Below are 14,807 nucleotides of genomic sequence, written 5' to 3' on the forward strand. Positions count from 1 at the left end.
GCTCTTCGGATCGTGTTTGTGTGGTGTTGGACATGTTGCCAGGCGTGTCAGGCGAGTTTCCTGAGGTAGTGAATAGTGCTCAGCACACGCCGAAGACCTCTCAGCACCGCTAAGACAGCGTAACGCTCTTCCAGTACCAAAGTTGACTATGTGAATATCTGCTGATGTGGGTTGGCCATGGGGTATCAGGAGCACTTCGACTATCGTGATCACCAAAAATGACTGAAAAACATCGATCAGTCTGTAAAACTAGAGGCACCCTGACTGATAAGAACCACGTGAAGCAAAAGGGTAAGAAACAAACAGTTAAACATAGACCGACCGAATCCCACAGCCCTACTTGGCAGCTCCAACCAACAACTAAATGCTGACAGCACTCCTCCGGACGAACAGACTCCCGTCCCTCCCCACCACGTTTCGCTGTTTGTTTCCTAGAAGGTTCCCAAAAGAATGGCACGCCTTCCGTGCACCGCCGACGTCAGCCCTGGGGCCGTCAGCACAAACATGCAGCTGCCATCCTGCAACTGCGATATTCCGGACTCGTGGCTAGGGTGTTAAGATTGCAGGTCAGCAGCGTGACTCCGAATTCAGCAGCGAGGCAACAACTTAGCTGACATTTTGCACCCATCTGGACAATGAGTGCTACGTTGGTGTAGCCTATGTTGGTATGATTCCAAAGCCATCAGCAGAAGGATGCTGTGCCCCATATCGTGGGAAATACCAACCTAGACCGAAGATGTATGCTTGTTGGCTTGAATGAGGCTGACGCTCATCTGCGGCCACTTGATGAAGTACACAATACTGCGATCCTTTTGTGTCGCGATGAAGTTATATAATAGCCTCATCGAACGCCTCTTCATTCCTCTTTCCTCTTATCATCACACACATCACAACATCAACAAGCAAACGAGTTCGCTTTCCGCTTTTCATCTTTCCTATTTCTCTTTTCCTTGTCTCCTTTGTCAGCTCGGATACCTTGCCTGTCATTCCTACAGCAACAAAATATATCAAGTAATCAAGATGTACACCTCCGCCGTTCTCTCTTCCATTCTCTTCTCCGCCGCCGCTCTGGCCGCGCCGACCACCAACCCGAACCACCCTTCCTCCTCCGCCACCATCTCCACCCAAACCGACTCCAGCTCTATCGATAATGTCCTCCCTCCTATTGTCCCCGTCAACACCCGCGCCGGCAACGCAGACCTCATCACAAAGCTCATGACCGCCCCGACCCAGCAAGAGCGCGTCCGCCTCCTCAACCAGCCCGGCGACTTCGTCTTCGACTTCAATGACTCCGGCGCCCCCGAGGGCTCCGAGTCTCGCGGCAAGGGCGGCTTCTCCACCTCCGCCACGGCAAAGACCTTTCCGGCCCTCATCGGCAACGGCGCCGCCATGACCCTCGGCTTCCTCGGCCCCTGCGGCATGAACACGGCGCATGTCCACAACCGCGCCACCGAGCTCAATGTGATCGTCAAGGGCCGCCTCGTCACCAACTTTGTCGTCGAGAACGGCCTCGACCCCATTGCCAACACCATGGAGACGTACCAAATGTCTGTCTTCCCACAGGGCGCGATCCACCAGGAGTTCAACCCCGACTGCGAGGATGCCGTCTTCGTCGCCGGCTTCAACAATGTCGACCCCGGTGTCGAGCAGGTTGCTCAGGCCTTCTTCAATCTCCGCCCTGATGTCGTCTCTGCTACACTCGGCGGCGTGCAGACTATCGACGGTGCTGACCTTGAGAGCTTCCGTAAGCACATCCCTGCCAACATTGCGCTCGGCATCGACGCCTGCTTGAACAAGTGCGGCATCAAGCGCAACGCGAAGCGCGACCTCAACGAGATCTTTGGCGCGCCCGAGAACTAGACTCGTGACGATTGTGGGCTGCGATTGGGATGGCTATGTAAATATGCATTGTTGTATGGAGCATGATAGTCAGCATTTGAGCGTAGGCATGGAAGGTCATTTGGTGGGGCATAGCGTGGGTTGCATAGCCAAGGACATTGGCTCACTGGCGTTTAGATTTTGGGTATCAACTATTCTGCTTTAGACACTATCAATATATTCTTCTACTCATTTTTCTTTTTTACTTACTTCACCTCACTAAACAATGCGGCTCGATAAGATAAAAGCTGCTGAGTTGTTGAGCCGCTTCATTCGGTCGAGATTGTACAATGCAACCCACATAGGTACCTAAGAAATAGTGATAAATGATTTGGAGAATGCCATCCTCACAGGTCCCAAATGCTGTCGGAAAAGTAGACCCCTTCACCTTGACCAATGAGGTCTTAGATATTGCGAACTTAAGTTACATCAGCACGCCTCAGAGTCGCAGTGTAAGAGTTGCATCGCATCGGGCGAAATGCCAACCTCGCGTTGGACGTGCGAGGATCACCAATACAAGTCAAGCTTCCTTCGCTGGCTGCCCACGGCGCAGCAGACCGCCCCGCGACCCCGCGTAAGGCTATATGGAAACCAGGGGAAAATAATGCGATGCCGCGCACACTTGCCGATAGTTTCGCCGCTAGAGAGATGATCTCTCAGCCTAGAGTCTTAGGTGCGGAGGTCAGGCGGCTTGTGTGTATAAACGAGAGACACTTTTCTCAGCTCGTCAGAGTATAAAAAAGCAAGCTGGCTGATGTGAACTTTGACTCAAAAACAGCTCGATGCAACACAGCTTTGCAATATCATTCTTTCAATCATCTTTAACTTTCAACCATGACACAAGAATTCGACTTCATAGTCGTCGGTGGTAAGTTCAATGTTCCTAGAGACAAGGTTGCCGTGAGGGGTCACGCCTCTTCATCCTCGGATATCTCAACGAACCCCTCACGAGAGGAGAAACCGCACTAACAACAATAAACGACGATCAGGCGGCACAGCGGGGTGTCTCCTTGCGTCTCGCCTCGCAAACACGGCATCAAAGCCCAGTGTTGCATTGTTGGAAGGTGGCGGCGATATCAGCAAGCCCGAGTACAGACGTACAGCTGAAAGATTCAGCACCATTGCACAGCCGGGTCTCGACTACGGCTATGCCTCGACGCCGCAGGAGCATGCAAAAAATCGCGAGGTGCCGCAGGCTCGTGGCAAGGGCCTAGGAGGGTCGAGTGCTACCAACTTCCAGGTCTGGTCACTTGGCGCGCGCGCGGAGTTCGATGCCTGGGCTGCGGCTGCGGGTGATGATGCTTGGGGATTCGAATCCGTCATCGAGAGGGTTAAGAAGGCAAGACAATTGACACTTGCACAAAGATTGCACCCTCTTTTTCTCTTGAGCTGACATATCAAAGCTGGAAAACCTACACCTCAACGATCTTTCCAAGGAATGGGCTGAATATGTAAAGCCCGACCCGAAGTACCACGGTTTCTCTGGGTAATATGGCACCACTTATTGTAGTGACCCGACTTTCTGACACGGAACAGACCTATCGACGTCTCTATTGGACACGTGGAACGAGAAACAAAGGCTTTTATCGATGCTGGAGTTGACCTCGGAGTGAGTTCTTGGACACACCAGACGACAATGGATAAGGCAGTAGAGGGGGATGCTGACCCTATGACAGCACAAGCGCAACCTAGATCCCAATGATGGTGACCTAATTGGTTTCTCTCTGAACTCAACCACCAGTCTAAACGGTGTCCGGGTTACCGGTGCATCTGCCTTTCTCGAAAAGAACGTACCGGCAAATTTGACCTACCTGACCGAGAGTCGTGTGGTCAAAATCGTCTTTGAGAAGGATCGCGCAGTGGGTGTTCTCAAAGAGAATGGTTCGCTTAGTAAGTACGAAGTGAAGCTCATTTCGTATGCGAGGATTCACTGACCTTGGAAATTTCAGTTCGAGCGAAGAACGAGGTTATTCTATCGGCTGGCGCCCTCGACAGCCCCCGTCTATTGCTGCTCTCGGGCATCGGCCCTCAGGCGGACCTAAATGCCCTTGGGATTCCCGTGGTCAAGAACCTAGATGGAGTGGGAAAATCCTTTACGGATCACCCCATGATTGTGACTTGCTTCCAGATGAAGTCCGGCTTCACTGAGAGGATGGGACTCTCGGACCCAGGCAAGTATCAGGAGGCCGTGAAGCAGCTCGCAGAAAGTGGAAACGGTCCGCTTTTGGGCCACTTCTCATCCGTCCCGCATGCTTTTCTCAAGAATGACCGGGCCTACGAGTCCCCAGAGTTCAAGAAGCTGCCCATTGATGTGAAAGGTTATCTGCTTGAGAGCGGTGTCCCCAGCTATGAGCTAGTGGTAAGTTTTGCCAGGATTCAAAATATGTCTCCCAACTGACATTGGCCTACAGATTGGACCTTTGATTCCTCCTGATCATGCATTCGAACAGTCTAGCGACGGGTTCTTCTCGGTCTTCGTCGCAAACATGAACTCCGTTTCTCGAGGGACAATCAGATTGGCTTCAGCCGACCCCAAGGACGCCCCTCTGATTGACCCGAAGTATCTCAGCAACCCCTTCGACTTGGTAAACTTGCGAGAAGCGCTCAGGGAAGGACTCAATCTCCTGAAGACCAACACGATGAAGGACCACTTTGTCAGACCGATATTTGCACCTAAATCGGACAGCGACAAAGACATTGAGGTGAGTTCGAAGCTTAGGTAGGCAACTAAGCGTAGTTGTGCTTTGCGCTGACTGCTCGTCCAGGACTTCATCCAAGAGAACGTAGCGGGGTTGTGGCACCCATCCTGCAGTGTCAAGATGGGCAAGACCGAACAGGACGGCAGCTGCGTCAACGGAGACCTTCGAGTTCATGGCTTAAACGGCTTGCGGGTTGCCGATTTGAGTGTGACAACTATACTACCTAGGTATGTTTCTCATCTTTTCCAAGGAGACATGGATACAAGACAGTTGCTAACAAAAGGTCGACAGTGGTCGTGAGTTCAACACAAGCCCACCTTTGACGTCGCGTTTAATGGTTTCGTATTTCTCATTGCTAACTGATGCCTACAGATCCTCAGATCGTCGCCTATGTTATTGGGCAACTTGCCGCAGAGAAAATTGCGCGAGATTACGGGCTGGATAGCAAGAGGAAAGAGAAAATCTAATAGTTGGACAAGGGTGTACGAGTGTATTCAATGAGAGAAATATTCGTGGTAGATCCATTCCAGCATTCCGCCTTCAGATGACGTATCTGAAGCCCTTTCCAATCAGTTGCGCCTGGCCAGCAGCCTCAGCTTCCTGCTCCTTCATCTCCAACTTCTTATTCTCTCTCTTCAGAACAAAGTGCAGCACAGTGGCAGCAACAATCGCCATCAACGCCATCGCGGCATTCACACTGAAAGCCAAGACAAATCTCGGCGTCGCGTTGTTGGGGTACAAGTAAGAGCCATAGATACCCGAAAGCGTAGAAAACGCATTGTTGAATGCCACCGCAGCGGCACGCTTCGCCGTGGGTCGGTAGATCGTGTTGGCGGTCCAGACCATGGACATATTGAAGCCAGTGTAAATCCCAGGAAGCATTATCATGGCGCCAAAGTATCGGGGTCCAATGCCAGTCGCGGCGCTGGAGATGATGAATCCGACGAGCGAGCAAGCCAGCGGGGCGACGGTATGCCAGTACCTCTCGTTCATGCGGTCAGCGTTCCAAGATACTGCCGCACAAACGATGCATGCCAGGAGGTAAGGGGGCGAAGTAAGGAGCAGCGTCGTGATGCGATCCTTTCCGAGACTCGCGACGACGGTGGGAAAGAAACTGTTGATCGAAATCGACGACGCGGCGCCGTAGACAAGTACAACAAGAATCCAGTTGATGGGATCAACCAAGATCATCTTGAAGCCGTCAAAAATGGGTTGTGACGAGGAGCTCGTCCAGTCCTCTTCGCCCGCGGCGTCGACTTCCATGCGCCACATGGCCAGCTGTCGTTCCTGGTCTGTCAGCCACTTTGTGTTGGCAGGGAAGTCTGGCAGCACGAAGAACGCGCCGAGGGCAATGGCGACGGTGAGCGATCCCTCGATGATGAAGAGCCAACGCCAGGCTAGCAGGCCGCGGGCGCCGTCCATGCCGTTCGTGATGCCGGCTGCGATAAGACCCGAGAAAGCCCCCGAAAGCATGGAGCCGCTGTAGAATAATCCGGTACGGACGCCGAGTTCTTTACGGACGTACCATGAGCTGAGAGTTGCGAGGCAGCCTAATGTCACAAGCTCGTAAACATCTCCTTTCTCTGCGATACCTTTATGCGGACAAGGTATCAATCTTGACTCACCTGGATAAAAGGCTGCTTCAACAAACCCAAGAAAGAATCGGGTTGCCAACAGACCGCCGAAGCTATGTGTTGCGCCGCTGCAGGCACACAATATACCCTGGCAGTTTGCATGATCATCAGCATGATGCTCTGTTGAAGGATGGTTACACAAACCGAGATCCGAATGAAGAAATTCCAGCAACCAGTACTGTAAGTGATGCGTCACGTTACACCCACGCTATGCGGCCATGGGTTCGCTAACCAACGCGGCGGTGAGATCTAACCGGTCGATCCCGAACGCGACAAAGACAGAAACAGCTTTAGGTCCAACTTACCCAAACGCACATGCATCCCGTTAGATAGATCGCAGGGCGACCGATCTTATTGAGGAACATGTTTGAAGGTACTTGCATGAGGATGTACCCCACAAAAAGAATCGAAACGCAGGTCTGGTTTAGTCGCCGAATTAGCTACAAGCCTCTGGATTTGAAGGCCATCAGTTGGTTGAGCTTCAGCTTACTTGAAACTCGTTGCCAGTCAGACCCAAGTCCTTTTCCAAACCGCCCAGCCTTGCCGATCCGATGGCATTTCTATAAGGTTGTTAGTCCAAGAATCAAGTGATCCGGCGCACGCAACTTGCTGACCTGTCGAGGTAGTTCATGATATAGATCAGAATCATTGTAGGCAGCATCCGTAAGTCAACCTTTCTAATCAACTTCTTCTCAAGCCTCCTCAACTCTTCTTCTGACAAGTCTCTGAGAAGCTCCGGCAACTCTCTTTCAGGCCATATTGTGGTCTGCCCCTCGGAACTAGACTTGCTGTCTGATGTCAAGTCCATCGCTGCTTTCTGCAGGTCAGAAGGTTTCGCTTCCTCTGTTTGGGTCGACATCTTTATCTCTGCCCCTCGGCGGAAACTCCAGGGGTATGAGGAAAATAAATGGGTACAGGAATAGCGTTTCTTTCAAGCTGCCGTCATAGAGAACAGACACAATTGGAATACATATATACCTGCGTTCCTCGATCTCAGGAAGCCGTCAGTTTCTAAAGAAAAAGGTCTGTAAAGAAGCACAATTGACCTATTGACGAAGGGAGTTGAACAATCGGATTTCTGGCAGGTCCAGCCCGGATCACGCCTCCAATCGTGATAAGAGGTTATCGGTATCTTCTTCTCGAGATAAGTGCCCGTTTGAACAAGGACGAGGGTGCCTTGCGAAAAACAGGCTAAATGCGACCGTCTCCGCTCAATGTCAAGCTGTCAGTCGCCTGAACAGCATCCACCTTGTAACGGCTGTCAATGCAAGGATGCCGTAGTTTTGAAGCCAAGGGCCATGGACGAAAGTTTAAGAGTCGCAGATTGCGGGGGACAGATAAAAAAGCAACTGGGACAAGAAAACTGTCACTTTATCATTCGGCCGCTAAAGCTGAGAATCCGAAGACGTATTGTGATGTGGTTGTCGCACAAGACTCCAAGAGTGATGCGGTGCCAATCATCCCCTCTTTATCTTCCCCTTTGTGTCTCCTGAGTCCCCTCCGGCATTGTGCCCCATTGATTCCCTGCTTGGCTCGGCCATGGACTCGGCGCCACGAACCCGACTGGTGGGCGCACACGCACAAAACATTCTCGTCATTTCGTCGCGGAGACGGATCTTGAGGCCGATGGCTCACGGCGTTATCGCCCGTTGGATCTGTAGTGGAATCAAGGGGTGGCGCACTTGGCACGAGTTAGCAGGCATCGGTTGACAAGGGCTCTGGGTTGCTGCGCGGTCACTGTGGCGATTTGATTGGGAATATTTTGTCGGCCCCGTCCCACCGATATGGTTCCCGGGGAAGCACGGATGTTCTGCCCAAGGCTGCGCCGTATGCGTGCGGCCGTAGGAAAGGTCCTCGGCTTCTTGGTCGGTGGTCTTTGCATCACCGGCCGAACTTGACTCTCCCGCTTGGTTATAAGAGTCCAAGAGGTGGTTTCAAGCTAGAAAGGTAGCAAATTGAGGGTAGACTAAACAGTAAAGACCAAGATCATCACGCACTCGACGTTGTCCATTCCGCAATCTCTCAGAATATTCTCATCTCCAACATGGCCAAGCCATCCATCCTCATTGTAGGTGGAGGCGTCTTTGGTACCTCTACAGCCTACCATCTCTCACAAAGAGGCTATGAAAACGTAACGGTGCTTGATCGCTTCGACGCACCTTCCAAAGACTCTGCGGCAACCGACCTGAACAAGGTCGTACGCGCCGACTACCCCAATCCGTTATACGCGAAGCTAGGCATGGAGAGCATGCAGGAGTGGAAGGACCCCAAATCTATCTTCGCAGGGATGTATCGCGAGAGCGGCTGGGTCATGGCGGGCCACGGCCTGACGCGGGGATGGCTCAATAGCGCCATGGAGACAGCCAAGAAGGCGGGTCGCGAGGGGGTGCGGTTCATGACGGCCGGGGAGATGAAAACGAGGTGGCCCGCTCTGACGGGGGAGTTCCCGGACTGGACCAACTTGTGGAGTCCTGCGGCTGGCTGGGTAAGTTCCCATTCTGCCAAATGATATCACTTAGAGGACGACAACGTAGCAAAGTGACAACAAACTGAACACGATTGGGAAAATAGGTGCCATCCGGACAAGCTCTGTTGAGAATGGCAAACGCCGCCAAGTCACAGGGGGTCAAATACATCTGTGGAGAGTCCGGGTATGCCAAGAAGCTCGTGTTAGACGGCAACGGGAAGTGCGAGGGTGTCTTGGCCGCAGACGGGACACTGCACGTGGCGGACATAGTTGTGGTGTCCACTGGTGCCAATACCGCAACTCTAGTTGACGCAAAGAAAGAAGTGGTGGCACAGACGTCAGTCATCTGTGTGATGAAGTTGGAGCCGCACGAGATCGAAAAGTACAAGGATATGCCAATCATCGATGACTTCGAGCAGGGTAAGTTGGTTGTTGATCTTGGAGGAGTGGCATGGCGCATTCGAACTGATCGAGGTATCTAGGCATCATCTTTCCACCAGATGAGAATGGCTTGATCAAGCTATGCAGTTGTAGATGTCTCACGAATTATCGTAACAGATATGTTCCAGGGGCTTCTATCCTCCACTCTCTGGGGGATTATCCAGACGATGGGTGTCCCAAGGAAGTCGAAGATGAAATGCGTACCTTTGTTAGAGAGATGATTCCAGAGCTGGCTGACCGGCCGTTCATCTCTTCCAAAATGTGTTGGTACGTATTGAAACATCATCCTGAAGATGTTGTTGGCCTTTCCATTTCTTTCGATTCCTCAATGCTGACTCAGTTCTCAGGGACGGCCTAGCCGGTGATCTCAATTTCAGAATCTGCCCTTATCCCGAAACTCAGAACTTATTCGTCGCGACGATTGGATCAAATCACGGATTCAAGTTCCTCCCAATCATTGGCAAGTACGTCGCCGACATGCTCGAGGGGAAATTGGGTAAGGAATGGCAGGATCTGTGGGCTTGGAAATTTGGAAAGGTTCCCGATGATTTTCAAGATCCTCACCCATGGCCGCTCCGCGATATCTCAGACTTATCAGGTTGGAAAGGCCGAAATGCGGTTGGCGATGGCAAACTCCCTTGGACATGGAGTCGCCTCTGACTAATATCTGGTTTTATACCAATTTTCAATTAGACATGCATACATGATAGGTTGGGGATGGATTATCCAAGCAAAGCTCCCTAACACTTGCTTGTGTCTTCTCGGAAATAAAGTATCTGAATGTGGTGCAGTCCTCCTTATTCCCATTCGCAACGCAGGATTCGTAGTCCAGCTTCGAATACCTACCAACATCCAATAGAGCCTGGTCCTGGCAGACAACGCCAATAGCAATTCGCAAGTCGACACATCCCAGCACTACGCCATAACACATGAGAACTAGCAGGGGCCGATGCATGCCGCCCCGCCGCTATCATTCTGTACGACCCAGCAAACATACTTCCAACTACTTAAACGGGTTGGAGGATGTTCGTTATCAGTAAGAACCTCCGCACCGTCGATGTCAGTCCGCGTGGTCAACGTGGATCCCTCCTCTTTACCCCGTATTGCCCATCGTCTTGGACCTTCCTACCTCCGATACCGCCGGCAAACGACATTAGGCAAAGGAGCATGTCGATCCGACGAGCCCTTTAGATCGAGTCCAGTTCTTTATGGAGCACCACTGTCCTTTTACCGTTGCAATTTGTTAGACCAATTGAGATATCGTGAGAATAATTGTGATGATGACTAGAACGCCAAGAGGTCGAAGCGCAGTAGCCTGCAAGGCCTGTCATACCCAAAAGCTCAAGTGCAATGGCGGTACGTTGCTGTATTCAGTTGCAACTTCTTTTTTGTGCTGATTGAGACGCCCATAAGGAGCACCATGTGAGCGATGTCAAACCCGGGGGAGGCCCTGCGTTTACCCCGTAAGAGAGAAATACATCACGGTCCCTCAAAGTTATTTGCGGAGACTCGAGAGACAGCCAGCAGTGGCGCAACGATCGGGAGATACAATCTCATCGCCAGAGTCGGTCCGTACGGATTTAAATGACTTTGCGATACCGCTCTCGCCCAAGTCTAGTCAGATTATCAAGGAAGAGGAACTGGAAGATTGTAGTGCAGAGTTCTTCGTGAAGAGGCTCCGACAACTCTCGTGGACAGCAACATCCGATGATCCAAACAGCAAACAGACTAAGGAGTCTACCGGCACAAATGCCGAGAGCTACACATATTCTCGGCTGAAATTCGATTTTCTACGTACGTCGGTTGCTCGCAACAACCAACAAAATGTTTGCTGATGCGATGCACAGAATCTGAAGTCTCATTTCGACTTCCGCCCCGACCATATGCATTCCACCTACTCCAGGCCTTTGATGAAGGCTTCAGCGAGTATCACTGGTTCCTCCGCAAGAGGTTCCGGGAAAGGATCCTCTTGACCTACTCGGACCCGCAGTCGCAGTCCCACGATCGCAACTGGTTATGCAGGGTCTCAGTTGTCTTGGCCCTCGCTGAGAGCTGGAATCGATCTCGAATGTCCTCAGCTATCCACATGGAAATCGCAGGAAAGCATCCGACCAGTCCAGCTCAAAAAGGAGCAGCTGTTCCCTTGACTCTGCCTCCACATTCTCAGTCAACGTCGCAAACACTGCCGCCACCTCCTGGGTCCGAATTTTTCGAACAAGGGCTAATGCTTCTGAAGATGTCTGCAGAGGAGCCTGTGCCAGAAGATGTAGAGGCACTTTGCTTAATTGTGAGTACATATGCCTATCAACCAATGCCAAACCACTGACAACATGTCTAGGCGTTTTACTGCTACTCACTCAACCGACGTAGAACGGCTTACTCGTACGCCAGCCAGAGTGTTGCACTGGCCAAGCTCTTGCATCTTCACAAGCCACATCCTCTGCCCAAGGCTTCAGACCAGCGACGCCAAGTGCGCGTTATGAATGAGCACAGGAAGAGGCTGTGGTGGACATCCTACTGCATGGATAGAATGATATCAACCGAGCTTGGTGTCGCTGCCGCCGTGGCATGTGTGCCAGAAGGCATGCAACTCCCGTCATCGGCCGGATTAGACGCTGAAGACCTTGAGGAGTTTTCTGATCCGGGGCTTCTGACCATGCAAACTCAGCTCTGCGAGATCAAGCGCAATGTTGTAAGAACGGCGGCTCAACACGTTGATGTTGATGACGAGCGTCGACTGGAGATTATTAAGCCATGTCTCGATACTTTGCAGGAGTGGAGATCAAGTCTGCCGCAACAAGTAGCTTTCACGTTTGAAGAGAGCCTGCCTACAAGATTGATGGAAGCACCTCATGGCAGAATTCTTGCATCCACCTACATGCGGTACCATCAGGTGAGCTCGTGATCTAGTTTCTTCTCCATAAATTGTCGACTTGGGCTCTAACAATGATCCAGTGCTTCATCTTATTATTGAGGCCCCTCTACCTTCAAAAGCTTTCCTCGATCGTTCAAAAGCGACGATTGAACAACCCGCCAAATCTCACCGGCTCGGACGCACCACTAGACACCGATGATCCGATGAGAGCAGTCAAGATACAGTGTCTTCAAGCCGCCCGGAATAATTGCAAAATCTTGCTTGGGCTCTGGAACTATGATAAGATTGGTAAGCATTTGCATTGTTACAATGCCCCTTGATTAGAAGGAAGGACTAACGCTTGTCTGCCCAGCGAAATTCGGATACTGGGAATCTCTACATTTATTCTCCGGCCTTGCAATCCTCGCACTCGCGCGGGTCTCCATCGAAGAAGGGAAAGATTTCAACCCCAATACCGAAGACGACGTAGCACTCTACACGCGGACAAGAGCACTGCTTAGAGAAATGGCTCGCGTCGGCAACCCCGCGGCCAAAGATCACGATGTCTTGCTCTCTGACGTTGAGGCAATGGTGAAGAGAATCTCACGAGAGGAAAAGACAACACCACGGCAATCCAGTGTCGAGGAGACTGATGGCAATGTGGAAATGGAGACTGATCTGAGTTTCTCGGATTTCATGTTTTCAGACGGAGGCGCGGATCAACAGATTTGGAGTGATAAGGACTGGGAGAGTATTCTGAGCACATATACACAAGGAATATGAATACAATCAAGAGCTTGATACTTTGGGCTCTTTCAATCACGATCAAGCGCATCCATTGGATCAATTTCTGTAAACCATGCCTAGTACTGAAACGGAAAGGGGGAAGGGGCCTTTTGAAATATTACAGCCGCGACACTTGTGGGGGGCAAGGAAACCCATCCATCAATTCATCTAATTTCCTCATGGGATACAATCCTAGCTCCTGTCTCTATCGGACCAATGGACTTATCGTACTTACCAATGCCGTCGATCGGGGCATACTTCTCGCAGAGGTAAAGCATGCTATTGCAAGTCCTGCGATTCGTAAGCAAATCTTCCAAGACCCCATATATGATGTTACAGGCGACAGCACTTACGAACTTCTCAGTTGGCTGCCAGGATAGCCAGCAGAGTAGTTCATGCCCCCTTTAAGGCTGTAAAGACGAATTCGATCCTCAAACTCTTCGGCGGGCTCCGCCTTGAGAAAGAATTCAAGGTACCGGTCCATGTACTTTTTGTTCCCAAAGGTTTCCGAGAACTCGCAAGCCCAGTGCCCCAGCTCCATCTCGTTGTGGGCGAAGTACGATCCGGCATCGAACAACATCGGTAGGTTCGTCTCTTTGTTGATACCCGTGTTTCTCTCCCACAGGTCGCCATGAATTAGACTGGGCTTGATCGGTTGCCCCTCCCATGTGAGTTTTGTCAGTAGTTTCGGGATCACATAATCGGCTACTCGGTGCGCCGCACGCTCATACTTGGGCCAAGTGCCATTACTCTCGATGTCCAAGTTAAGCGTGTGGAGAAACAATTTCCGATAGAACACAGCCCAGTCTGACTCCCATTCTACAACATGCGGACGGTCGCCGTCACAGGTCGTGACGCCGAAACCAAACTTGTCCGACAGAGTCTGACTCTTCCGGTGTATCTCAGCCAGGAGCTTGCAGAACTCAGAAGGATCTTGTGCCGTTGTAGTGTCGAGATCTACAAATTCCGACATGTAGAAGTATGTGGGTATATCTGCTTTCTCGAACTTCCCGTACTCTAAGGGCTTTGGAATGAAGTCTGCCATCAATTCATGAATGATCTTGGATGACTTGCACTCGCCGAGAAGCATGACTCTGCTGGTTTCGCCGTATGAGATCTTGACGAAAAAGGTCTTCGTTGTCCTCGAGTCATTCAAATCAACTTTGACATCGACTTGAGTAACATTGCTCTCATAGGATTCAATCAGATTTCCCTTGCTGTCTGCTTGAGGTCCGTTACCAGGCGTAGTGGATGATTCCATACTCGATCAATTGTAGCTTATTGTCGCGGAAGGCTCTAGACGTAGGTAGCACATAACATAAACAGAGATTGAGACTCTGTTGGTAGAGACAGCGGTGTTGTGCTGATCGATAATTGGAAAAAACCAGGACCGGATTCTAGTCCCTCCATTTAAAGAGATTATTCACAAAGAAAGCCGACACGACATGTTCAGTCAAGCTGCCGCTGCCAATCTACCGCCGCAAAGACGCCGTGTAACCAATACCCCAACCACTGCCCCTGAACAAAGGAGTGTCCTTCTGTCCCTCACGCAACATCGCACCAGACTGACAGGGTAGTTTTCGTAGAGCAACAGTGTTCGATGACGACCGCCTCAAAAATGTACGTGCACTGTGACGCTTTCGCCTCAACATAATGGCCACGGAGTTATGCCAATGGTGAAGACCTTCAGTAGTCCGTTTCGTCAGTCATTGCGAAGGCTCTCAGTGACTAAGAGTCTAGATACGACGGTGATTTTCGTTGAAAAAGATCTGCAGTAGACTGTCGCATAAATTGCTTTCAATAGCTTTGCCGCATATTTCCGATAAAGCTCAACAAATCATCATAGCACCTGTAGGAAGCGGCACCATCGGACCGATCAAAATGAAACCTCTTCTCAAAGGCTTTACCAAAGCTATGTACGACCGTCATTTGAACATTTCATGCAAACCGCCAACCAGTTTGAATATTCTTGGTCAGGTTTTTCTCGAAGGAAATATAGTGGAACTACATATGTTGAGCTATCCGAACGACTTGAGCGTCTGCGGATT

General features: G+C 51.0%; 6 protein-coding genes across 6 annotated transcripts; 4 read left to right on the top strand and 2 right to left on the bottom strand.

Moving 5' to 3' along the window:
• Window positions 1-623: 623 nt before the first annotated feature.
• On the top strand, window positions 624-1,868 carry BDZ83DRAFT_627309 (RmlC-like cupin domain-containing protein). The gene has a single exon (XM_060508624.1). It carries the CDS (start codon window positions 757-759, stop codon window positions 1,858-1,860), a length of 1,104 nt encoding a protein of 367 aa, XP_060363125.1. The 5' UTR covers window positions 624-756; the 3' UTR covers window positions 1,861-1,868.
• Window positions 1,869-2,712: 844 nt separating this feature from the next.
• BDZ83DRAFT_742299 (GMC oxidoreductase) lies at window positions 2,713-5,091 on the top strand (the record flags this gene model as incomplete). Its single annotated transcript, XM_060513107.1, has 10 exons — window positions 2,713-2,746; window positions 2,868-3,217; window positions 3,282-3,364; window positions 3,415-3,487; window positions 3,555-3,768; window positions 3,828-4,237; window positions 4,290-4,580; window positions 4,644-4,804; window positions 4,869-4,873; window positions 4,950-5,091. The coding sequence occupies 10 exons, from the start codon at window positions 2,713-2,715 to the stop codon at window positions 5,042-5,044; spliced, it is 1,716 nt and encodes a 571-aa protein (XP_060363126.1). The 3' UTR covers window positions 5,045-5,091.
• A 26-nt stretch (window positions 5,092-5,117) lies between these two features.
• Window positions 5,118-7,019, bottom strand: BDZ83DRAFT_581637 (major facilitator superfamily domain-containing protein; the record flags this gene model as incomplete). Its single annotated transcript, XM_060505477.1, has 5 exons — window positions 5,118-6,127; window positions 6,203-6,299; window positions 6,517-6,630; window positions 6,702-6,771; window positions 6,826-7,019. The coding sequence occupies 5 exons, from the start codon at window positions 7,017-7,019 to the stop codon at window positions 5,118-5,120; spliced, it is 1,485 nt and encodes a 494-aa protein (XP_060363127.1).
• Window positions 7,020-8,137: 1,118 nt separating this feature from the next.
• Window positions 8,138-9,779, top strand: BDZ83DRAFT_702893 (FAD dependent oxidoreductase; the record flags this gene model as incomplete). Its single annotated transcript, XM_060511470.1, has 4 exons — window positions 8,138-8,696; window positions 8,783-9,060; window positions 9,207-9,386; window positions 9,467-9,779. The coding sequence occupies exons 1-4, from the start codon at window positions 8,256-8,258 to the stop codon at window positions 9,777-9,779; spliced, it is 1,212 nt and encodes a 403-aa protein (XP_060363128.1). The 5' UTR covers window positions 8,138-8,255.
• Window positions 9,780-10,399: 620 nt separating this feature from the next.
• On the top strand, window positions 10,400-12,756 carry BDZ83DRAFT_581593 (uncharacterized protein; the record flags this gene model as incomplete). Its single annotated transcript, XM_060505472.1, has 6 exons — window positions 10,400-10,475; window positions 10,533-10,913; window positions 10,967-11,406; window positions 11,458-12,012; window positions 12,075-12,282; window positions 12,347-12,756. 6 exons carry the CDS (start codon window positions 10,400-10,402, stop codon window positions 12,754-12,756), a joined length of 2,070 nt encoding a protein of 689 aa, XP_060363129.1.
• A 167-nt stretch (window positions 12,757-12,923) lies between these two features.
• BDZ83DRAFT_720949 (Fructosamine/Ketosamine-3-kinase) lies at window positions 12,924-14,020 on the bottom strand (the record flags this gene model as incomplete). The annotated part of the gene is made up of 3 exons (XM_060512326.1): window positions 12,924-13,050; window positions 13,113-13,920; window positions 13,999-14,020. The coding sequence occupies 3 exons, from the start codon at window positions 14,018-14,020 to the stop codon at window positions 12,924-12,926; spliced, it is 957 nt and encodes a 318-aa protein (XP_060363130.1).
• Window positions 14,021-14,807: the final 787 nt, after the last annotated feature.

The sequence above is a fragment of the Colletotrichum acutatum genome, assembly GCF_030867785.1.
Source record: "Colletotrichum acutatum strain CBS 112980 chromosome Unknown BDZ83scaffold_70, whole genome shotgun sequence".
Classification (NCBI taxonomy): domain Eukaryota; kingdom Fungi; phylum Ascomycota; class Sordariomycetes; order Glomerellales; family Glomerellaceae; genus Colletotrichum; species Colletotrichum acutatum.

Coding starts and splice junctions, on each gene's coding strand:
- BDZ83DRAFT_627309 (XM_060508624.1), top strand. CDS start 757: ATGAGGCTGACGCTCATCTGCGGCCACTTGATGAAGTACACAATACTG.